This window comes from Somniosus microcephalus, chromosome 28, assembly GCF_052327205.1.
Source record: "Somniosus microcephalus isolate GS21.2 chromosome 28, FLI_Smic_1.0, whole genome shotgun sequence".
NCBI lineage: Eukaryota > Metazoa > Chordata > Chondrichthyes > Squaliformes > Somniosidae > Somniosus > Somniosus microcephalus.
The window spans coordinates 15,929,331-15,954,140 of record NC_141014.1 but is presented as its reverse complement, the minus strand read 5'-3'; the positions used below and the strand labels follow the sequence as shown (position 1 = coordinate 15,954,140).

The 24,810-nt window shown below is 48.6% G+C and overlaps 1 protein-coding gene across 1 annotated transcript in view; it reads right to left on the bottom strand.

Annotated features, from left to right (window-relative positions):
• Positions 1-17,505: 17,505 nt before the first annotated feature.
• Positions 17,506-24,810, bottom strand: part of LOC147098993 (ankyrin repeat and fibronectin type-III domain-containing protein 1-like) — a 152,048-nt gene continuing 144,743 nt past the window's right edge. Inside the window, exons 17-19 of the mRNA XM_085969508.1 lie at positions 24,364-24,530; positions 23,095-23,299; positions 17,506-18,163 (exon numbers count right to left, since the gene is read on the bottom strand). Of these exons, the coding sequence (XP_085825634.1) occupies positions 17,730-18,163; positions 23,095-23,299; positions 24,364-24,530 (806 nt within the window). The 3' untranslated portion in view covers positions 17,506-17,729. The remainder of the gene's footprint in view (positions 18,164-23,094; positions 23,300-24,363; positions 24,531-24,810) is intronic.

The following is a 24,810-nucleotide window of genomic DNA, read 5'->3' as shown; positions in this document are numbered from 1 at the left end:
TCATCACTAAGACCGCCTACTCGGTAACATCGCCCATCTCCGCCCCTGCCTCAGCCCATCTGCTGCTGAAACCCTATTCCATGCTATTGTTCCCTCCAGACTTGGCTATTCCAATGTCCTCCTGGCTGGCCGCCCATCTTCCACCCTCCATAACCTTCAGCTCATCCGAAACTCTGCTGATGTAACTCATCCCGCACCAAGATCTGTTCATCCATCACCCCTGTGCTCGCTGTCCTACATTGGCTCCCAGTCCGGCAATGCCTCAGTTTTAAAATTCTCATCCTTACATTCAAATCCCTCCATGGCCTCTTTCCCTCCCTATCTCTGTAACCTCCTTCAGCCCCACAACCCCCCCCGAGAACTCTGCATTCCTCCAATTCTGGCCCTTTGTGCATCCCGAAATCCATTCGCTCCACCACTGGCGGCCGTGACTTCAGCTGCCTAGGCCCGAAGCTCTGGAATTCCCTCCCTAAACCTCTCCGCCTCTCTCTCCTCCTTTAAGATGCTACTTAAAAACCACCTCTTGGTCACCTGTCTTAATATCTCCTTCTTTGGCTTGATGTCAAATTCTGTCTGATTACACTGCTGCGCAGCACCTTGGAACATTATATGGTTTTAAAAGCGCTATATAAATGCAGGTTGTTGTTAAAGAAAAACTTGCATTTTTATAGCACCTTTCATGACCACCGGACATCCCAAAGCCAATGAAGTACTATTTAAAATGTAGTCAGTTTGTAATGTAGGAAACGCAGCAGCCAACTTGCGCACAGCAAGCTCCCATAAACAGCTATATGATAATGATCAGATAATCTTTTTTTTAAAGTGATGTTTGATGGAGGGATAAATATTGGCCAGGACATTCGGGGAGAACTCCCTTACTCTTCTTCAAAATAGTGCCATGGGATTTTTTTACATCTACCTGAGAGAGCAGACGGGGCCTCGGTTTAATGTCTCATCTGAAAGACGGCACCTATTGACAGTGTGGCACTCCATCAGTACTGCACTGAAGCGTCAGCCTAGATTTTTGTGTTCAAGTGAGACTTGAACCCACAACCTTCTGACTCAGAGAGGAAGTTACTACCAACTGAGCCGCAGTTGTTGTTCTCGATATAGCCTCTAACCAGCGTGGGTAAAGCTTGGGTGAGCCAGTGTTCCCAGTTCTGCACTGAACCAAATCACCAGGAATAACGAGCATGGAATTGTCACCAGATTCTTCATTTGTGAGATTCCAGTCAAACCTGCTGAGAACGTTAAAGACCTGCAGTCAGATCAGAAGGTCCCATTGTGGAGTCACCTGGAGTCACTGTGGCGGAGCAGGCTCGAAGGGCTGAGTGGCCGACTCCTGTTCCTATGGAGTGACATCTAACTGGAGCTGGTGCAGTTTCCACAGCCCCTCTCCTGAACGGAATGCTGCGTCACCTCGAGAGATCACCATAAATGAGCTTTTTTTTAAAATACAGCTTCACTACTGACACAGACAAAATGGCCAGCACTTGTGTTGCAGTCTGTCTTTATTGGCGTGCTGTGCATAACATCTTTAGTTCACAGAATGGGCCTGAGAGACCCCCGGACCAGTAACACATTGCTACATCACGGAGCTGGGAGAGAGGTGTCTGACAGGATGAATAACAGACTCGTTTTCAATATGGCCAATTCACGGTGGTACTGCATGTCAGAGTATTAACTACAGGGTTAAGTTACGAGGAGAGATTACGCAAACTAGGGATGTAGTCCCTGGAATTTAGAAGGTTAAGGGGAGATTTGATCGAAGTTTTCAAGATTAAGGGGAACAGATAGAGTAGATAGAGAGAAACTATTTCTGCTGGTTGGGGATTCTAGGACTAGGGGGCAGAGTCTAAAAATTAGAGACAGACCTTTCAGGAGTGAAATTAGGAAACACTTCTACACACAAAGGGTGGTAAAAGTTTGGAACTCTCTTCCGCAAACGGCAATTGATGCTAGATCAATTGTTAATTTTAAATCTGAGATTGATAGATTTTTGTTAACCAAAGGTATTAAGGGATATGGGGCAAAGGCGGCTATACGGAGTTAGGTCGCAGATCAGCCATGATCTCATTGAATGGCTCGAGGGGCTAAATGCCTCCTCCTGTTCCTATGTTCCAATATAAGTATTGCAGCACAGTGTCAAGGATCGAGAGGATCGGAAGAAATGACTTGCATTTCTAGAGCGCCTCCGGACGTCCCAAAGTGCTTCACAGCCACAGTACTTTCGAAGTGCAGTCACTAATGTAGTGAATTTACACACAGCAAGGTGCCACAAACAGCAATGGGATAAAGTGACTAGTTAATCTGTTTTAATAATGTTGGTTCAACCAGGGCTATTTCTACCCATGTACATGGGAACCAGGGTCAATTTTCCCTCTAATTTTTTTCATGCGCAGTCCCTTTAACTGACTGCGCGGCCCATTCAAATTTTCGTGCGTGCGCGGTTTCTTCCATGTAAAAGCAGGAGAGCAGCCTACGCGGGATCTCCAGACTGCTGTGTGGGAATGCTGACCGGGGTTTTCCCCGTGTACAGTAACAAGGGTACCAAAGTTGGGTCTGCATTTTCTCCAGTCCCTTATCTCATCAATATTAAGACCGTAACACATCATTTAAAAAAAAGTTCCTCGAAAATCCAGCCTGCTCATTAAAAAATGATCTACAAATAGTAATAAGAAATACACGGAAGAGAATTGTTGATGACAATCCCATGATCTCTGCCACCTAGAAGGACAAGGGCAGCAAGCGCATGGGCATATCACCACCTCCAAGTTCCCCTCCAAGTCACACACCATCCTGACTTGGAAATATATCGGCCGTTCCTTCATCGTTGCTGGATCAAGATCCTGGAACACCCTCCCTAACAGCGCTGTGGGAGTACCTTTGCTACACGGACTGCAGCGGCTCAAGAAGGCAGCTCACCACCACCTTCTCGAGGGCAATTAGGGATGGGCAATAAATGCTGGCCTTGCCAGCGATGCCCACATCTCATGAATGAATAATAAAAAAGGAATGGCAGAATTCAGTTGCTGCGCAGACCCTGCAGAGATGCTGGCCGTACAAGAGGGGTTAAGCGCCATGGGGAGCAGCCATTCGGCTCTCATGGTCCAGATGTAAAGGCATCCAATCTCGTTGTGGACTTTAGGGGTTGCTAACCCTCCCGGATTGGCCTGGAGTCTCCAGGAATTGAAGATTAATCTCCTGGTCACTCGCAGCCAGCAACACCCAGGGGGAAAAAAATCACAGGGGCCTTAAAACACATGTGTGTCTTTTTTCATTTTTTTTGTCCACCTTTGTTTATTGGTGTGATAAATCCATGTAGTGAGACAAGGAACTCGAAGAGGCGAGGTATGAGGATTAAGACGAGTACTTTATTGAACGACTGCGAGACAAACAGGCAGGCCTGCTTCCAGGCATTGCACCTTTGCTGACCTTAGCAGGAAGCTAACCCCTGACCTTAGCAGCAGCATTGGCTACAGCACCACCTGGTGGATAACCTTAATCATAACATCCCAGATTACTATATCCCTCCCCCCTTAAGATTTCAGTATGAATTTCTTAACAAACAACCATTCCTAAGGGTCACATAAGAAGTCTGCACGTTCCATACTTGACGAATCTAACAGGTCAGTATCAATCTCTCTGGTGGCTTGCGAGTCCTTTGTGAACGTCTGACAGTAAAGTCCCTGCTTGTTTGTGGTGAAGCCACCAGCTGCTCCTGAGCAGTGCTCGGAGTATCTAACTCTGCAACGATGGTTTCCTCTTGATGAATGGGTTCCTGTGGAATTGTCTCTGTCCCTGGTGGTGGCACCACAGATGCACTTGGATAACTGGGGGCAACCCTGTCCTCAGCCATTGCATCTGGAATCTTCATTTCAATTTCCCCTTGTCTGGTAAGTATCTGATCTACATGTCTGTGTACTACCCTACCATCACCCAACATGACCTTGTATGATACGGGACCGGTCATTGAGTCTATGAAGCCAGGAATCCACTTGGGTCCATAACTGAAATTCCTGGTAAGGACTGCATCTCCTTCTCCAAAACTTCGGCTCTTTGTTCTTTTGTCATGGTTCTCTTTTTGTTTGTTTTGTCTGTTTTCCATTTTCCTTTTTAGGTCTGGGTGGACAAGGTCAAGAGTGGAGCGTAGTCTACGACCTAATAACATCTCAGCAGGAGAGAGTCCTGTGGTGGATTGAGGTGTTATTCTGTAGCTGAACAGAACCCGTGACACTTTGGCTGCTAAACTCCCTTCTGCACTTTTTTTCATCATCTCTTTAAATGTTTGTACGGCTCTCTCCGCAAGTCCATTTGAGGATGGATGATATGGGGCCGAGGTCACCTGCACTATGCCATTTTTTCTCAAGAACTCTTTTGTCTCTGTACTCACAAAACAAGTGGCATTGTCACTTACCACAATCTCCGGTAGCCCTTGATTACTGAAGCTCCGACGCAGGCAGTCTATAGTAGTAGTGGCGGAAGCAGAATTTACAGGATAAACATCCATCCATTTGGAATGTGCATCAATGATTATGAGGAACATCTTCCCCATGAATGGACCCGCATAATCTAAGTGCAATCTTCTCCATGGTTTATCCGGCCACTCCCAGGGGTGGAGAGGAGCCACTGCTGGTGCCTTCCGGTGTTCCTGACAAGTGCTGCATGTCTTGACTAGATTTTCTATCTCCTCATCTAGCTTTGGCCACCACAAGTAACTCCTAGCCAAGGCTTTCATACACGAGACCCCAGGATGACACTGATGTAGTTGCTCTAGGATAGACTGTTGTGCTGGCTGTGGAATAATAACTCGTGCTCCCCACAACACGCAACCATCCTGCACACTCAGCTCTGTTTTCCTGACACTGTAGGGTGTGAAGTCAGCCCCTTCCGGATGCTGTGGCCACCCCCTCACCACATATTCTCGAACTCTAGACAGTACTGGATCTTTACCTGTCCATGTTCTTACTTGCTCTGCAGTCACAAGTGCTGTGTCAGTGTCCTCCAACATCAAAACTCCGTCCTCTGGAGCTGCACGGATAGATGTGCCTGACAGTGGAAGGCGGCTCAAAGCATCTGCGTTCCCATGGTACTTGCCCACCTTGTAGACGATGACATACTCATATGCCCTCAACGTCACGGCCCACCTCTGGATCCAGGGTGACACCATCTGTGGAACTGCTTTCATTTCATTGAAAAGAGAGATAAGAGGTTTATGATCGGTGCATATGGTGAACTTCCTGCCATATATGTACTTGTGGAACCTCTGTAACCCAAACATTACTGCTAACCCCTCTTTGTCTAACTGGGAATAGTTTTTTTCTGCTGGTGTTAGAGTTCGGGACATAAACCCTATTGGTCTTTCAGTTCCATCTTCCATGCAGTGTGAAAGAACTGCCCCCACCCCGTAAGGTGAAGCGTCACAAGAGAGAATGATGTCGATAGATCCTGTTCGGCTGATTTGGAATTCCTCATAGTAAGGTGCAGACCCTTCTACCTGCCTCGGGAATTCACGGCTGTTATCATCACTGCGGTCTACATCCCACCACACGCTAATGCCAAACTGGCACTGAAGGACCTCTACAGGGCCATCAGCGAACAACAAACTGCACACCCAGACGGAGCTTTTATCGTCGCGGGGGACTTCAATCACATAAACCTAAAATCTGTACTCCCGAAATTCCACCAGAATGTTTCCTGCCCCACAAGAGGGGAGAACACACTGGATCAAGTCTACACGAGCATTGTAGATGCTTATAAGGCCATTCCCTGCCCCCACCTTGGGAAGTCTGACCACCTCTCCCTGTTTCTAGCCCCGGCATACAAACCGCTCATCAAAAGAGTGAAATCATCAGTGAGATCAGTGAAAGTATGGCCAGAGGGGGCAGTCTCGGAGCTTCAGGATTGCTTCGAACGCACTGATTGGAGCATGTTTGCCCATAATGACATCGAGGAATACGCATCCACAGTGCTATTCTACATTAACAGTTGCGTCGCGGTCGTCACGACCCATAAAAATATCAGGACATACCCCAACCACAAACCCTGGATGAACGGGGAGGCCCGCTCGCTGTTGAAAGCACGCGACGCAGCATTTAAATCTGGCGACGCGGCGGCTTACAGTGCAGCTAGGACCAACCTAAAAAAGGGTATCAGGACTGCCAAAAGGAAACAGACACTGCGGATAGAGGATCATTTCCACAACAACTCGGACCCCCGGCGCATGTGGCAAGGTATCCAGTCAATCACTGACTACAAGAGTAAAAACACCAGCCCCCCGGTCAGTGATGCCTCCCTTCTGGAGGAGCTTAACAACTTCTACGCTCGCTTTGACAGGGACAACAGGGAGCCGGCTACCAAAGTCTTGCCACCCCCGGAAGACCAGGTGCTCACTCTGTCGACCTCCGACATAAGGGGTGTTCTACACGGAGTGAACACACGTAAGGCTGCTGGACCTGATAGCATCCCTGGACGGGTACTCAAGGAATGTGCTGATCAGCTGGCTGATGTCTTCACCGCCATCTTCAATCTGTCATTGGCCCAGGCAGTAGTCCCTACATGCTTCAAGACCGCTACCATTATTCCTGTGCCAAAGCAAACGGCTGTGACGTGTCTGAACGACTATCGACCTGTCGCACTCACACCCATCATAATGAAGTGTTTCGAGAGACTGGTCCTGGCTCACATCAAAGCCAGTGTTCCCGCCTCTCTTGACCAACACCAGTTTGCCTATCGTGCAAACAGATCAACGGAGGATGCAATCACAACTGCTCTACACTCTGCACTGAATCACTTAGACGGTAAAGAGACCTACATCAGAATGCTGTTCATAGACTACAGCTCAGCATTCAACACTATCATCCCCAACAAGCTGGCCACCAAACTCCACACTCTTGGCCTGAACACTTCCCTCTGCAACTGGACCCTGGACTTCCTAACAAACAGACCCCAGTCTGTCAAATTAGGTAACCACACCTCCCCCCCCGACCCTGAACACGGAGACCCCACAAGGATGTGTGCTGAGCCCCCTCCTCTACTCCCTCTTCACTCACGACTGTGTGGCTGTTCGTGGTTCCAACACCATCATCAAGTTTGCGGATGATACCACGGTGGTAGGCCAGATCACCAACAACGATGAGTCAGCCTACAGGGAGGAGGTCCAGCATCTCGTGAAGTGGTGCGCCGATAACAACCTGGCCCTCAACATCAAGAAAACCAAAGAAATCATTGTGGACTTCAGGAAGTCTAAAGGCGGAAGTCACACCCCCATCCACATCCATGGGGCTGTGGTGGAAAGGGTGGACAGCTTTAAGTTCCTCGGAGTCCACATCACGGAAGACCTCTCCTGGTCCCTCAATACCTCCTCTCTGGTGAAGAAGGCCCAGCAGCGCCTATATTTCCTAAGGAGGCTGAAGGGATGTAACCTGTCACCCCTGATCCTCTCTAACTTTTACCGCTGTACAATAGAGAGCATCCTGACGAACTGTATCACAGTATGGTATGGCAGCTGTAGCTACTATGACCGGAAAGCCCTGCAGCGGGTAGTCAAAACTGCCCAACGCATTACCGGCACCCGGCTACCGACCATAGAGCACATATACCAGAAACGCTGTTTACGGAGGTCACGGACCATCATCAAAGACCCTACCCACCCCAGCCACAGTCTATTCGCCCTCCTGCCATCTGGGAGACGCTACAGATGCATTCGCACCCGAACGACCAGATTTAGGAACAGCTTCTTTCCCAGGGCTGTCATCCTACTGAACTCCACAAATAAACTCTAAAGCCTGCACATCTGCCAATGCACTTTATTATGTTTATGTTAATGTATTACAAGCCAAATGAATGTTAAATGTTTAAATGTCTTAATCTAAATGTACACTCTCGGGAGCCGCAAGCCTACATTTCGTTGTACTGCACTTGTGCACTAACAATGACAATAAAAGTTGATTATTATTATTATTATTCTCTGCATTGTAGTGAACCAGCACATCTGACGACAGCGTCAGTTTCTTGGACTGTTCAAATGAAACCCCCTGCTCCTCTCCCCACTGCCACTGTGTCTCCTTGCGCAGTAGTTTGTGAAGAGGTGCTAACACAGTTGACAAGTTTGGTAAAAACCTGTTATAATAGTTCAGCAGTCCCAGGTAAGCTTTTAACTCAGCCACATTTGTAGGAGCAGGGGCGTCCTGCAGTGCTTGTACCTTCTCCTTGAGTGGATGGAGCCCGGTGGCGTCCACTCTGTGTCCCAGGAACACTGCCTCATTCCCCAGGAAAGTGCACTTACTCCTCTTGAGCCGGAACCCTGCCCTCTCCAATCTCTGTAGTACCTCTCTCAGAGTGCTCAGATGCTCCTGGTCGGTTCTTCCCGTCACCAGAATGTCATCCAGATAGATGGAAACATGTGGAATCCCTTGCAGTACACCTTCGATTGTCCTCTGGAAGATAGCTGGACTAGATGAGACACCAAACGGTAAGCGGTTATATGTAAACAAGCCCTTGTGTGTATTTATGGTGACATACTTCTTTGATTCGTCATCCAGTGTAATCTGCAAGTAGGCATGACTCATATCCAACTTTGTGAATTTCTTTCCTCCAGCCAGGTTTGCAAAGAGATCCTCTGTTTTGGGAATAGGATACTGCTCTAGTTTGGACACCCGATTGACTGTCAATTTATAGTCTCCACAGAGTCTTACCGAATTGTCCAGTTTTAAAACAGGTACTATGGGAGCTGCCCATTCGAACATTTCACTGGCTCCAGTATGTTCTCTCTCAATAGACGGTCAAGCTCAGCCTCTACCTTTGGCTTCATGGCATAAGGCACAGGTCGTTGTTTAAAAAACCTTGGCGGTGCCTCCTTGTCTACATAAATCTTAGCTGGGGGGCCATTAAATGTGCCAAGTTCCTCCTTGAACACATTCTCATGTTCACTCAACGCTTCTTGCAAAGTCAACTGTTTGCCTGCATCTATTTGATGTACTGCTCCCCAGTTTAATTTAAGTTCTTTTATCCAGCCCCGACCTAACAGGTTTGGTCCAGTACCCGATACTATAACTACAGGTAGCTGTTCCACTGTGTCCCTGTGTTGCACAGTTACCTTAGCTGTACCTAATGTCGCTACTCGTTCACCTGTATATGTTTTAAGATGCAGGGAGCAAGGCTTTAACTCTGGAACTTTTGCACGGTTCCACAATTTTGAGTACTCTGCCTTGTTCATTATGGTCACGCCGCACCCTGTATCCACTTCAAAGTTCACCTTAGAGTCATTTACTGTCAGTTGCAATGTGATAGGAGCCACTTTTGGAATGTTCTCTAACATGCCATACATTATGAACATGTCTTCTTCCTCAGCTTCCCCGCTGATGTGGTGTGCTCCATGTTTTTTCACTTCTCTCCCTTGGTTTTGCTGTCCTCCCCCTTTTGGTTTGGATTCCTCCACAGGTGATTTCGTCCTGCAAGCTCGTTTTATGTGTCCTTGTTTCCCACACTTGTAGCACTTTTCCTCCAGAAACCGGCATTCACTCGCCAGGTGATCGCCCTTGCATCTATAACATGCCTTCACATGCTCACGTTGTGGTTTCTGATGCATGTTCAACTTGTGCACAACAACCTGACCTGCAACTTGCGTAGCATTAGCCCTGTCTGAACCCTGTATTTCTTTTACATCTCGGTTCGCTGTCTCTATGGCTTGAGCAAGTTCCAATGCTTTTTCATAAGTAAGCCCAGTCTCGGATAATAATCTGCGCTGCATTCGGTCGTCCATTATTCCGCAAACTAGCCTATCTCTCAGCATTTCCTTCAGGTTGTTCCCATAATTGCAATCTTGTGCCAATTTACGCAACACCGCTACATAGTCCATTACACTCTCTTCCTCTTTCCTGGCCCTTGAATTAAACTTGAACCGCTGTACAATATCACTAGGCTTAGGGTTGAAATATTCTTTTAGCACAGCCACTAATTCAACAAATGATTTGTCTCCAGGCTTTTCAGGACTGAGCAGGTTCTTCATCAAACTGTAGGTTTGGCTTCCCACTGAACTAAGCAGAATGGCTTTCCTTTTTCCGGCATCATTTATTTCATTTGCTTCGAAAAAATAACCCAACACTTCACAGTATTCCTCCCAAGTTTGTGCTTGAATATCAAAAGCAGAGACCGTTCCTACCGTGGCAGTCATGCTCTCTTCCAACTGGTAGCTAACTGCAGCTTGTGATTTTGTTGTGTAAATGTCCTGGCAGACTTCTCTTATTCAGGGTCCTGTTTTACCTTGTCGCCAATGTGATAAATCCATGTAGTGAGACAAGGAACTCGAAGAGGCGAGGTATGAGGATTAAGACGAGTACTTTATTGAACGACTGCGAGACAACCAGGCAGGCCTGCTTCCAGGCATTGCACCTTTGCTGACCTTAGCAGGAAGCTAACCCCTGACCTTAACAGGAAGCAACCCCTGACCTTAGCAGCAGCATTGGCTACAGCACCACCTGGTGGATAACCTTAATCATAACATCCCAGATTACTATAATTAGTTATAAAAAATATTGGAGATGGGGGGGGGGGGGAGGGCTGATTGACCGAGTGGGGCTGGAGGCCATGTGATGAAACTCCAGGAATACGTCGAACTGTTGGCGACCTTAACTGTGACCTCACTGAAGTAAGGCGGAAAGATGTGGGAGGAGGGGAGTGAGGTGTGGTGAGGAGATGTACAGCTTTGAGGTGCGAGGTAATAGTGAGAGTAGGTGATTGTGCAATGAGGCCCAGTGTCCCTTTATCCCTCACCCAACATCACTAAAAGAGATGATCTGGTTATTATCACATTGCTGTTGGTGGGAGCTTGCTGTGCGCAAATTGGCTGCCGCGTTTCCTACATTACAACAGCGACTACAGTTTAAAAAGTGCTTCATTGGCTGTAAAGCGCTTTGGGACGTCCTGAGGTCGTGAAAGGCGCTATAGAAATGCAAGTCTTTCTTTTCTTTCAACACAGCAAGAATGGAGAGAGGACAGTTCCGAGGGGTCCTGACAGTAGCAGGACTCAGATAAGACAGATCACCGATCAGATAACAAGCTTCCTCTCCTGTTAGGAGGGTGCTGTCCATCATTTTTGCTTTCCACAGCAGCTCAGACACCTTTTCCTTTAACTGGACCTCCTTTATCCAGAATCATACTGTAAAACGGGATGGTTATTTATTTTACGTTGATATAATGTTCTTATACACAGAAGCAAAATCCCCTCTCCTCCTCAGAGTATCCTTGCGAAAATGCTGATAATTATACACGACCCTTTAAGCATTTCTGCCGGAAGGACGAATTGATTATCAGCTGACTGTTTTCCAATTTTCTTGTTGCCATAGCAACTAGCACCATCAGCTAGGTGCGATTGCAATGGCAATCCAGCTGACACGGACTCAGAAGACGATTGCATCCAATGCAAAAGGAAGATTGCCATCAAAGATTAATCTCTGTGTCTGTCCTGCTCAGTGAGGGGCTCCTGATACAATATGGAGGCTGCCCAAAACAGTTCAGGCCTGGTGGAATCAGCACGCCTCCTCATCAGAGGCCTGTCGACTGATTCAATGGAAGAGCCGTGGCACCTTGGTGGGTTTGTCATCATCCTGCTGTTTGGTGGCACCGTGATCTTCGTCACGCTGCTGACGGTGTGCTGCAGCTGGTTGCGGTGCTTGGAGGCCCCGGGTGCCAACTACATCCCGGCTCCGGTGAAAGAAGTGGAGGAAGTGAAAACAAAAGAAAGGAACGACTCGGACAAAGTGGGAATGAAGGAAAATATGTTAGTGCTGTAAATAATAGTACGACAAATTAAGATATCGTTGCAAATACCGAGCCCTCTCATGGTTATTGATCCCTTCCTGATGCACCTTCTCGCAATGGAGAAAAGAAAGACAAGGCTTTTTGAAGGCCACCATTTTATGCTTTGTGCCGTTGAATCTCAGTCTCACACTCAGACTGCGCCAACACATTACCACATTCCTCATGGTCCTCGATTGCACTTTCACGTCACAGTTTTGATTCTCATCACAATTATGTGCAGGATCAGCAATGGACTCGAGTGTCACCTTCTCACAGGTACGACATCACAGCAACAGTGTGACAACACAGCGACAGTGTGACATCACCGCGCCAACGTGACATCACAGTGACAGTATGGCATCGCAGTGACAGCGTGACATCACAAGGACAGCGTGACATCTCAGCAACAGCGTGAAATCACAGCGACAGCATGACATCACAGCGACAGTATGGCATCGCAGTGACAGCGTGACATCACAAGGACAGCGTGACATCACAAGGACAGCGTGACATCACAGCGACAGCGTGACATCGCAGCGACAGCATGACATCACAGCGACAGTGTGACATCACAGCGACAGCATAACATCGCAGTGACAGCGTGACATCACAAGGACAGCATGACATCACAGCAACAGCGTGACATCACAGCGACAGCATGACATCACAGCGACAGTATGGCATCGCAGTGACAGCGTGACATCACAAGGACAGCGTGACATCACAAGGACAGCGTGACATCACAGCGACAGCGTGACATCGCAGCGACAGCATGACATCACAGCGACAGCATAACATCGCAGTGACAGCGTGACATCACAAGGACAGCATGACATCACAGCAACAGCGTGACATCACAGCGACAGCATGACATCACAGCGACAGTATGGCATCGCAGTGACAGCGTGACATCACAAGGACAGCGTGACATCACAAGGACAGCGTGACATCACAAGGACAGCGTGACACCACAGCGACAGCATGACATCACAGCGACAGTATGGCATCGCAGTGACAGCGTGACATCACAAGGACAGCGTGACATCACAAGGACAGCGTGACATCACAAGGACAGCGTGACACCACAGCGACAGCATGGCATCACAGCGACAGTGTGACATCACAGCGACAGCATGACATCGCAGTGACAGCGTGACATCACAAGGACAGCGTGACATCACAGCAACAGCGTGACATCACAGCGACAGCATGACATCACAGCGACAGTGTGACATCAGAGTGACAGCACAGCAACAATGTGACATCACAGCGACAGCGTGACATCACAGCAACAGCATGACATCACAACAGCATGACATCACAGTGACAGCGTGACATCAGATTGACATCACAGCAACAGCATGACAACAGTGACATCACAGCGACAGCGTGACATCAATGACATCACAGCGACAGTGTGACATCACAGCAGCAGCGTGACATCACAGCGACAGCGTGACATCACAGCAACAGCATATTACCGCAACAGTGTGACATCACAGTGACATCACAGCGACAGCATGACATTACAGTGAGAGCGTGACATCACAAATAAGCTTCAAATGCATTTCTTGGGCAATAAAATCTACAAGAGGTGCCTATTAAAAACCATTTTTGTTGCAGCTGAAAATCTACTACAAGTATCACAGATAGATTATGTCAAGGACAGCTGTGTGATAAGAAAAATATCTCCACGCAGGAGTTACCCAGGAACCTGAGTTGCAGAGATTGTTTAGTTGCTCCACTGAAGTGCTGGGGTATTGTTACGTGGGCAGTTCCTGCCCTCTGCTATCTCAACCGAGTGGCAGTCATCATTTATGAGTTCAGGCTTTGACATACGTTTTGTTAGTTCCACAGGCAGCAGCCATCCTCTGGTATCTTGCCCAAGCATTTGTGCGAGCACAGAGAGTTATCAGTAGGCTATTTGACCCGGGGCTGCATCACAGCCACATCTGATCCTTTCTTCCATTGACATCTACAACTCTCTCACAGGAGTCATTGGATAATTCAGGAGTGTGAACCGCGGTTGTTTGTGTTCCTGTCCCTAGCTCAGGGTCACAAAGACCAATTGTTGCATCCTTCAGCTCAGCGAACTTCAGGATCAAACCTGGCACCTGGTCTGTGCAGCTCACTTCTACACTGGACAGCACCCGACACCTGAGCAATCAGGGCTCTCTACTTGTACAGACAGTTATCACAACACCTCGCTGGACCAGGACTTGTTCTCTGTGCGCTGGGCTGGTGATTTAACTACCAGGAATCTCACTGATATGTTTTGAAAGTAATATGGATTATGGTAAATAACACAAGCCTCTGCATTGGAGTGACCAAGTATAATTAATAAAAGTGTTTCTGAGGCAGCAGTGTGTTCTCTGAAGGTTTGCTTTAGTTCAGTGATTGTGAGGTACCCATTCTTTAAGGGTTCGTTATCTCAGGTGGTGTAGGAACACTCAACAATGATATGATTATGGGAGAATCTCACAGTCTGCTCCGGTCTGGATCGGAACTGTGCTTGAGTTAATGGCTGGAGGGGGGTGGGGTGCGGGGGAGGAGGAGGAAGAAACCAAACAAGTTGTTGTGGGAGCTTGCTGTGCGCAAATTGGCTTCTGTGTTTCCTACATTACTACAGTGACCACACTTCAAAAGCACGTCACTGGCTGTAAAGGTCTCTGGGACGCTCTGAGGTTGTGAAAGGCGCTACAGAAATGCTTTTTTAATTATTCTGCTGCTTTGTGAAGATCACGTAAGAACACATGCTTTAACCAGTAACTAAAATACAATAGTACGAGTTTTCAGTATAATTCCTGGACGTGCTACAAATTATTGAGCTATTGGGCTGGTAAAGGCACACTCTGGGTCGTAGGGAATGAAGGCTTGCCCATGGGAGTTGTCTGAGGTGTTGAATCCAAGCGAAATATCCAAAAATGTAACAGGCACATCTCATTAACTTTCCCCAGTCGCCCTTTAAGAGCTGCTCATCCATGCAGTTTCCCTTTCCTTCCCTTGTGCAAGTTCTCAGTGCGAGGCACAATAGGGGTAGGGAAGCTCATCGTGAGTATTTTAATTCAGGTCAATCCCAGGATATCCTGTCTGAACGACCCACCTTGGAATCAGTGAGCCACAGCTCCGTGACAGCCTCCATTTATTTAACCACGTGGGATATCTACCTGTACACAATCCCATATACCTGTACATGGCTCGACATACCTGTACACAGTCCGACATACCTATACACAGTCCGATATAACTGTACACAGTCCAATATACCTGTACACAGTCCAATATACCTGTACACGGCCCGATATACCTGTACACGGCCCGATATACCTGTACACAGCCCGACATAACTGTACACAGTCTGACATACCTGTACACGGCCCGACACAACTGTACACGGCCCGACATACCTGTACACGGCTCGACATGACTGTACACGGCCCGACATAACTGTACACGGCCCGACATACCTGTACACGGCCCGACATACCTGTACACGGCCCAACATACCTGTACATTGTCCGACATACCTGTACATTGCCCGACATGCCTGTACATTGTCTGACATGCCTGTACATTGTCCGACATACCTGTACATTGCCCGACATACCTGTACACTGTCCGACATGCTTGTACATGGCCCGACATACCTGTAAATTGTCCGACATACCTGTACACAGCCTGACATACCTGTACATGGCCTGGCATACCTGTACAGGGCCCGATATACCTGTACACGGCCCGACATACCTGTACACGGCCTGATATACCTATACACAGTCCGATATAACTGTACACGGTCTAATATACCTGTACACGGCCCGATATACCTCTACACAGCCCGACATACCTGTACACGGCCCGACATAACTGTACACGGCCTGACATAACTGTACACGGCCCGACATAACTTTACACGGTCTGACATACCTGTACACGGCCCGACATACCTGTACACGGCCCGATATACCTGTACACGGCCTGACATACCTGTACACGGCCCGACATACCTGTACACGGCCCGACATACCTGTACACTGTCCGACATACCTGTACACTGCCCGACATACCTGTACACTGCCCGACATACCTGTACACTGCCCGACATACCTGTACATTGTCCGACATACCTGTACACTGCCCGACATACCTGTACACTGCCTGACATACCTGTACATTGTCCGACATACCTGTACACTGCCCGACATACCTGTTCATTGCCCGACATACCTGTACATTGCCCGACATACCTGTACATTTTCCGACATACCTGTACACTGCCCGACATACCTGTACACTGCCCGACATACCTGTACATTGTCCGACATACCTGTACATTGTCCGACATACCTGTACACGGCCCGACATACCTGTACACAGCCCGACATACCTGTACACTGCCCGACATGCCTGTACACTGCCTGACATGCCTGTACATGGCCCGACATACCTGTACACGGTCCGACATACCTGTACACAGCCCGACATACCTGTACACAGCAATGTGGCACCCCTCACTCAGCTGTCTGTGAGGAGTGTCCAGGGATGAGGAAAATTGGGGGAAGAGAGCGTCCCTGGTCCACTCATTGCGCAGCTCCTCTAACCGAGCGCTGTGATTGGGCAGTGCTATTGTGAATGGGGAACGATGAATGGTGCGGAGAAACTTCATACCCAACATGAGGTGATGCTGCATCCCAGAAGAGCCGAATTATGGAACCTGGGACCACGTATAAAGTTTAGAACCACATTCCCATTAATTTGCATATCGCTCAAGTTTTGGTCACCTGTCCTAATATCTCCTTAGGTGGCTCGGTGTCAAAGGTTGTCTGATAATCGCTCCCGTGAAGCGTCTTGGGGCGTTTTACTACGTTAAAGGCGCCAGATAAAGGCAAGTTGTTGCTGTTGTTGACACTAATTAGCATTCTGATTCATCCACCAACGAGCCTACTGCGCTAACCCTTTCCAAACAACATTCAAACCAGCGAGTAAAGAATAAGCACCAATAGGATTGAGTTGCTTGAGCTTTGAGGGCCAGATTGCCAGGGCTTGGGGCTTGCAGGCTCCAAACCCCTCTCCCCAATAATAAGGTCACTGGCAAAAGAACCAGGGGCGACATGAGGAGAATGTTTTTTACGCAGCGGGTTGTTGCGATCTGGAATGCTCGGACTGAAAGCAGACGGAAGCAGATTTAACAGTAACTTGAATTTGATAAATACTTGTAAAGGAAAAAATTGCAAGCTATGGGGAAAGAGCATGGGAATGGGTCAAATTCGATAGTGCCTTCAAAGAGTTGGCACAGGCACGATGGGCTGAATGGCCTCCTTCTGTGCTGTGTCGTTCTATGATTCTATGATATTAAAGGAGGAACTCGCCACTATAAAGGTGCTGGGAACTGGTGAATAATTGATACAATGAACAGCCGTCACAGCACTGATTATATGGCTCTCCTGGGGTCCGTCGCTCCCAAAACCACAATCACATCCCTTTGAAAGCTTGGCTCGATGCAAAGCAAAGCTCCCTCTCGTCCATCCCACAAATATGCCTCAGTTCCCAACTTGAGAAGAGAGCACTGGTGTGAATGACTCCACTTCCCACACCAGCCAACCTGAGCCTTCAATCATTGAGAGGGCAACGACTGTGGAATTAGGGTCAGGTTTTACGGTATGGGCCGATGCGCCCCTCCCCCCCCCCCACCCCGAGGCACTGGTAGGAGACTGCCCACACTCACTCCACCAGCAGACAGGAGACTTAACCCCTTCTGCCCTGACTGGGCTGCAGGTCTTGGGGAACTCAGGCCAGTATCTAACTCACTGCAATACCCAAGTGACCCCTCAACTCTGTTTAAAAACCTCAGAGATGCTGTGTGACTCTTTAATCAGAGCTGGGATAATTTACATCTAAATGGTTAGTCCAGCTTTAAGGTAATATGATTCTTAGGTCTCCTGCGAGCTCTTGATCCACTCGACCAAACTGCATTTAGGTAGACGGATGTGTCGGACACTCTCACTGCTGAAAGTGTAGGGACCTTCGCAATCAGGCTCCTCTGCGCTTTCATCCATTGACCCTGGCTGTGACCAGAACTTGCAGGGGCTGCCTTCCTTGAGCATCTGCTCTTTAAATTCCAGACTCCCAGTCCGATAGAACAGTTTGCCAGCTCCCCTGTGTCCGTGTTGTTCCCTGTGGAGAGCAAAGTGCTGCCGTGGGTTTGTACTGTCTGTGTCTATGACGTCGCTTGTCCCCCAGTGATGGTGCGCGCCGCCCCGGGGACACATTGAGCCCAGCTGATCGGAGCTCAGGGCGCGGTTTGAATTGCAGTCTCTCTCCATTGGCCAGAAAACATCATCTTCATCCGGGATTTCTTTACAATCTGAAAGAAATTGAAGATGGAAAGAGTGACGCTTTCATAGAATCACACAGAATTTCCAGCACAGAAACAGGCCATTCGGCCCAACGGGTCCGTGCCGGTGTTTATTCTCCACACCAGCCTCCTCCCACCCCTCTTCATCTCACCCCATCAACACAACCTTCTATTCCTTTCTCCCTCGTGTGTTTATCCCGCTTCTCCTTAAATGCATCGATGCTTTTCTCCTCAACCACTCCCTGTGGTAGCGAGTTCCACATTCTCACCACTCTCTGGGTAAAGAGGTTTCCCCAGAATTCCCTATTGGATTTATTAGTGACTGTCTTATATTTATGGGCCCTAGTTTTGGACTCCCCACAAGTGGAAACATCTTCTCTACATCTACCCTATCGAACCCTTTCATAATCTTAAAGACCTCGATCAGGTCACCCCTCAGTCTTCTCTTTTCTAGAGAAAAGAACCCCAGCCTGTTCAGTCTTTCCTGATAGTTCTCAGTTCTGGTATTATTCTAATAATGGAAACATGTACAATAAAAGAATAAGACCCACCACTAAAAAAACTTCTTGCATAAATGCTGGCATGGACTGGTTGGGCCGAATGGCCAGATTGTGTGGAGGATTCATATATCCAACTGATACCATAGGATTCTGTGGGCTAAAAATTCAGTTGCGAAATTCAGCGGGAGGTTAGCAGCGGCAGTAACCGGTAGCACCCTGTGGCGCTGTGCTGCCGGCGATGATGTCATCGCTGTACGCAGCACCCCGCTCGCGCCCTGCTTGCGCCCCGGCCACAATCTTCGGGAGCGTCCCCTGACTTACCGCTGGACGCTATGTCCGATGGGGTCAGGGGGGCCTACCTGCAGCCAGGGCAGCGCTATTTAAAGATGAGGTATAAGGCGGCCATTTTTGTTGGCACTCCCGATCCCAGGGGGCCCAGCTGGGCCCTGGGTCACGCTGCGCAAGGCCCCTCCCCTTTAAGAAGGGGAGGAAGGCCTGCAATACTGTGGTGCGATGTGCCGCGATATTCCCTCGCAGCGTCCCAGTAGCACTCCGCTTCCCTCTTGGGGTGCTAGCACTCAATTTCCATTGCGGGGGCACTAATTTTTCTGGGGCGCGACTCAATTTTTCGCCCTGTGTGTCTGGCTGAGGGAGGTTAAAAAAATAAACAAGGGTTCTTGCTCCTGATCTCCATTCAGTGATCTTTGGAAGGTGCTTATGTGTGAACACTTAGCAAGGACCAGATTGGGCTGGGCTGTGGGACCCCTACAGTTAAGTAGCCCGCCAACCCTTTTGCTTTGGTTCATTGGACGTCTGACGCCACAGAAACCCAAAGCTTCATAAACAGAGTCAGAGGGCTCGAATTTCCCAGGGTCGTGGAGGTGGGATTGGAGGCGTGTGGGGTGTTAAAATTGCAGAATCGGGGGGCACAAACCCTTCCCGCCCCCAACCCACCTCCATGCCCGTTTCCCAGGAGGCGGGTACCCGACCTGTGCTGGGAGCCGCCTCCCCAAGGCAGGAAGGGGATTAGTGCCAATTATCTGCCTGTTAACAGGTAGTTAACAGGCAGTTTTTGGCCTAATCCCTATTTTTATTGCTGAAGCGTGGGATTCCCGACGGCTCCAAAACCACGCCAAGTTAGCAAGGTGGACCGTCGGGCTGAAGGGCTTGGATGGTTCAAGATGTCTGGTGTTCAGGTGAGTGATGGGTGCATGAGTGCAGAGGTAAGTGTGTTTGGTGTGTGTAAAGTGTTTAAATAAGTTTTACTTATCTTTACTTACTAATGCAGGCTTCCTTCCTTCAGGTCTCGGGAGTCCCTCATCTCACTGGCACAGAAAGCAGAATGGCCGCGAGCTGTCAAAAGTTGCAGCCTCTGCTTTCTGTTCTGGAGAGATTTCTAACTGAGTCTGTGGAGAAGGACTCAAGTTAGAAGTCAGATTGTCAGTGTTTGACAGCTTCACAGAGCTGTCAAATGCTGATATTTCAGCTGTCAAAAGCTCTTGACAGATGAAATGTCAATCCCTGACGTCACCTGTAACCGGGTGTCCCTTAATTGGCCTGCCAAGCCCGCTGGGCGGGCTCAACAAGGTCAATCAAGGGAAAATCGCGTGGGTTGGCCACAAATCAATGGAGGCGGGACTACAACCCAAAAAGTGGGAGTCCCGCCTCCATCACGTCCCCATTGACAAAATCCAGCCCATAGAGTACAAAGGCAAGGAAGTTGTGCTAAAAATCACTGGTTAGGCCTCAGCTGGAGTATTGTGTCCAATTCTGGGCGCCACACTTCATGAAGGACGTCAAGGCAGAGGAGATTTACTAGAATGGTACCAGGGATGGGGGACTTCAGTTATGTGGAGGGACTGGAGAAGCCGGAATTGTTGTCCTTAGAGCAGAGAAGGTTAAGGGGAGATTTAATAGAGGTTTTCAAAATTATGTTTTTTTTTGATAAAGTAGATAGAGAGAAACTGTTTCTACTGGCAGGAGGGTCGGTAACCAGAGGACACAGATTTAAAGTACTTGCCAAAAGATCTAGAGGGGAGATGAGGAGAAACCTTTTTACGCAGCGAGTTGTTGTGATCTGGAATGCACTACCTGATTCAATAGTAACTTTCAAAAGGGAATTGGATAAATACTTGAAAAGGAAAAATTTGCAGGGCTTTGGGAAAAGAGCGGGGAGTGAGACTAATTGGAGAGCTCTTTCAAAGAGCCAGCACAGGCACGATGGGCCGAATGGCCTCCTGCTATGCTGTACGATTCTATGGTTCTTATGATCACTAAGCTTAAGAGTCTCAAAACCAAACTACTGAGCACTCAAGCGAAGCAGAGCTGCTGATTGCCTAATATGGAGTGCCTCTTAGGAAGGACACACCCCTCTTCTCTAAGCAAGTCTTAGAAAGCCTTATGTGTGCACAATGATTCTGCTAGAGTTTAACCAGATTCAAAGTGTGGGGTACAGTAACATAGTGGTTATGTTGCTGGACTAGTGATCCAAACGACATGAGTTCAAATCCCACTATGGCAGCAGCTGCGGAATTTAAATTCAGTTATAACAAATCTCAAATGAAAAGCTAACATTAGTACTGGGTACCGTGAAACTATCCGATTGTTGTAAAAACCCATCTGGTTCACTAATGTCCTTTAGGAAAGGAAATCTGCTGGTCTGGCCTACTTGTGACTCGATACCCACAGCAATGTGGTTGACTTTTAACTGCCCTCTGAAATGGCCTAGCAAGCCACTTAGGGATGGGCAATAAATGTTGGCCATGCCAGCGACACTCACATCCCAGGAATGAAAAAGGAAAGAACGAACTTGTATTTAGACAGTGCTTTCCGCAACCTCAGAATGTCCCGAGGCACCACAGCTATCCAAGTACATTTTGAGGTGTTGTGACTGTTGTAATGTAGGAAATGCAGCAACCAATTTACGCACAGCAAGCTCCCACAAAGAGCAATGAGATAAATGACCAGTTAATCTGTTTTGGTGGTACTGGTTACATAGGAAATGCAGCACAGAAACAGGCCATTCGGCCCCATTCGTCTGTGCTGGTGTTTATTCTGCACGCAAGTCTCCTCCCATTCTATCCACCTCATTTCAGCCTTTCAGCATATCTTTCTATTCCCTTTTCTCTCATGTACTCATCTAGTGTTCCTTTTGCAAGCATCTAAGCTATTTCCTGTGGCAGCGAGTTCCACATTCTAACCAGGGATAAATGTTGGCCAGGACACCAGGAGAACTCCCCTGCTCTTCTTCAAGTGGTGTCATGGGGCGGTTTAGGTCCACCTAAGAGGACAGGCAGTGAGTGCCTTGGATTTACATCTCATCCAAAAGACGGAAACTCCGCCAGTGCAGCATTCCCGCATAGATTATGTGCTCCAGTTTCTGGGGTGGGACTTGAACCCACGACCTACTGGCTCAGAAGGTAAGAGTGCAACAACTGAGGTAAGGCTGATCCCTAAAACACACAGCTTACCAACACAGAGCACGAGAAAGCTTCCCCTCGCTTGTCCAACTGCACCAATTCTATCCATTAAGACACTGGTTTGTAGGGTTATCTGGAGTTGACTGGGAGGAACCCCAGCTCCAGTGATAGGTTTACCTCTATAGCTTCCATCAATGGGATAGGCTGGCTGGTCAATATTTATAAAAAAGAGCAGATGATCAGGTCATTACCACATTGCTGTTTGTGGGAGCTTGCTGTGCGCAAATTGGCTTCCTACATTACAACAGTGACTACACTTCAAGAAGTCCTTCATTGGCCGTAAAGCGCTTTGGGACGTCCTGAGGTCGTGAAAGGCGCGATAGAAATTCTTCAATGATCAACTACAGATTTGTCCACCAGCTCAGTCTGTCACAGAGGATTGACTTGGATCCAATCTCCTACCACCAGGCATGTCACCTTATAGTCAACTCAACTCCAAAGAGATTCTGCTCACCACCTGCAGAAGGAGGATACTCACGAGTTCTGACATTCACTGTCAAGGCTCGTACATGAAGAATGGGCACTTGGGCGAGATAGTGTAACGCCTGCAGAAATGCACTACCTCAGGAGAGGAGTGGAGAAAGCTAGTGAGGGGTGGAAATCATTATAAAATGCCACAAAAATAATAGCCTGGAAATGATGGGTGTAATTTTTACCGTTACTGTCTAGGCAGTAGCCGGGCAAAGCAGATTGGCTGCCCGTTGATGAAAATTGGGTACGTTCTATAACGGGTGAGTAGTCTACCCACCAGGTCACAGCTCAGGCAGCGAAGTTGACCCCCAATGTTTGTATCCAGTTAGTCGAGGACAAGGCTGTGTAGGGACCAATCCCAGAAAATTCATCTCAAAAGACAGAGGAGAGCGTAACCCCAGTACATGTGTTAACCCTGAAGCCAGGCCCCAGAGGTAAAGGAGAATTCACTGCACCAGCCAATTCCCAGGTGCTTTTTATATACATGCACCTGAATGTTTCTTCCTCCTGTCATAATCTGGAGAACCGATGGTGGAGTTCTGGTGGTCTGTGACTGACTTTGGTTTCTCCTTTATCTCAATAGTTGAGATCTCCAGGATCCAGGATAGAGGTGTTCCAGTGGGGGGCTGTCTATATCGGGCGTACTGCAGCACATCTGTGATCCAGCGCACTTCTCGCCAAATATCATCCAATTGCTAAATTGGAAACAAATCGAGTTTGTTACTAAATATAGTTTAAAATAGGGAGGGAGGGAGAGAGTGAGTGAGGGATAGAGGGGAGAGTGAGGGACGGAGATTGAGGGAGGGAGAGGGAGAGCTGGAGATTGAGGGAGGGAGGGGAGAGTGAGGGAGAGGGAGATGGAGGGAGGGAGGGGAGAGTGAGGGAGGGGAGAGTGAGGGAGAGGGAGGGAGGGTGCGGGAGAGAGGGAGGGAGGGGAGAGTGAGGGAGGGAGGGGAGAGTGAGGGAGAGGGAGGGAGGGAGGGCGAGGGAGAGAGGGGAGAGTGAGGGAGAGGGAGGGAGGGAGGGGAGAGTGAGGGAGAGGGAGGGAGGGAGGGCGAGGGAGAGAGGGAGGGAGGGAGAGAATGAATGAGGGATAGAGGGGAGAGTGAGGGAGAGGGAGGGTGGGAGGGTGAGGGAGAGAGGAGGAAGTAAGTGAGGGATAGAGGGGAGATTGAGGGAGAGTGAGGGAAGGAGGGAGGGAGAGTGAGGGAGAGAGGGAGGGAGGGAGAGGAAGAGAGGGAGGGAGAGAGAGGGAGGGTGGGAGAAAGGGAAGGAGCGATAGAGGGGAGAGTGAGGGAGAGAGAATGAGTGAGGAAGAGGGAGGGTGGAAGCAAGGGAGTGAGGGAGGATAGAGGGAGGAAGAGGGAGGGAGGGGGTGGGAGAGAGGGAGGGAGAGGGAGGAAGAGGGAGGGAGGGGGTGGGAGAGAGGGAGGGAGGAAGGGGGAGGGAGGGAGTGGGAGAGAGGGAGGGAGAGGGAGGAAGAGGGAGGGAGGGGTGGGAGAGAGGGAGGGAGGGGGTGGGAGAGAGGGAGGGAGAGGGAGGAAGAGGGAGGGAGGGGGTGGGAGAGAGGGAGGGAGGGGGTGGGAGAGAGGGAAGGAAGAGGAGGGAGAGGAAAGGTGGGAGAGAGGGAGAGGGAAGGAGAGTGAGGGAGAGGGGAGGGAGGGAGGGACGGTCTCGTTACTCTAAGGACAGTTTCAAGCTCCTCTGTTACGCACTACCTTCTCTAGTGATGGACCACGATGTTTAATGAACCGTTTACCTGAATGAGGTCTGTAACCTGACCGTGTTTCTCCTTTGCTTCTACCAGTTCGGTGTTATCTATGGCCTCCCTCAAAGCTTGCTGGGACAGCAGGGAGTCAAGTTCCAATAATATCGAGGTCTGGCAGTACCGTGCGAAGAGCTCCGGCTCGTAGGTGGAGAAATGCACTGCAATAACCAATTGTTGGCGGTTAATAGAATATATTTTTCTTATAAATATTTATGAACATGAAAGGAATCCTTATTTTGTGTGGTGGTGTTTGGAATTCTATAGAGTGGGTATGATCAGATGAGATAAAACACATTTCTGCGTTTAGATTGACCTGTGAGTTTAGCTACAGTTGAGTCTACTGGGGTGTGTTAGTTAAAAATGATAATTAAACAAATTAACAGTGTTTAATTCTGTTTTACATTTACAGTAACACAATAGTCTAAAACCAGGTAAAGG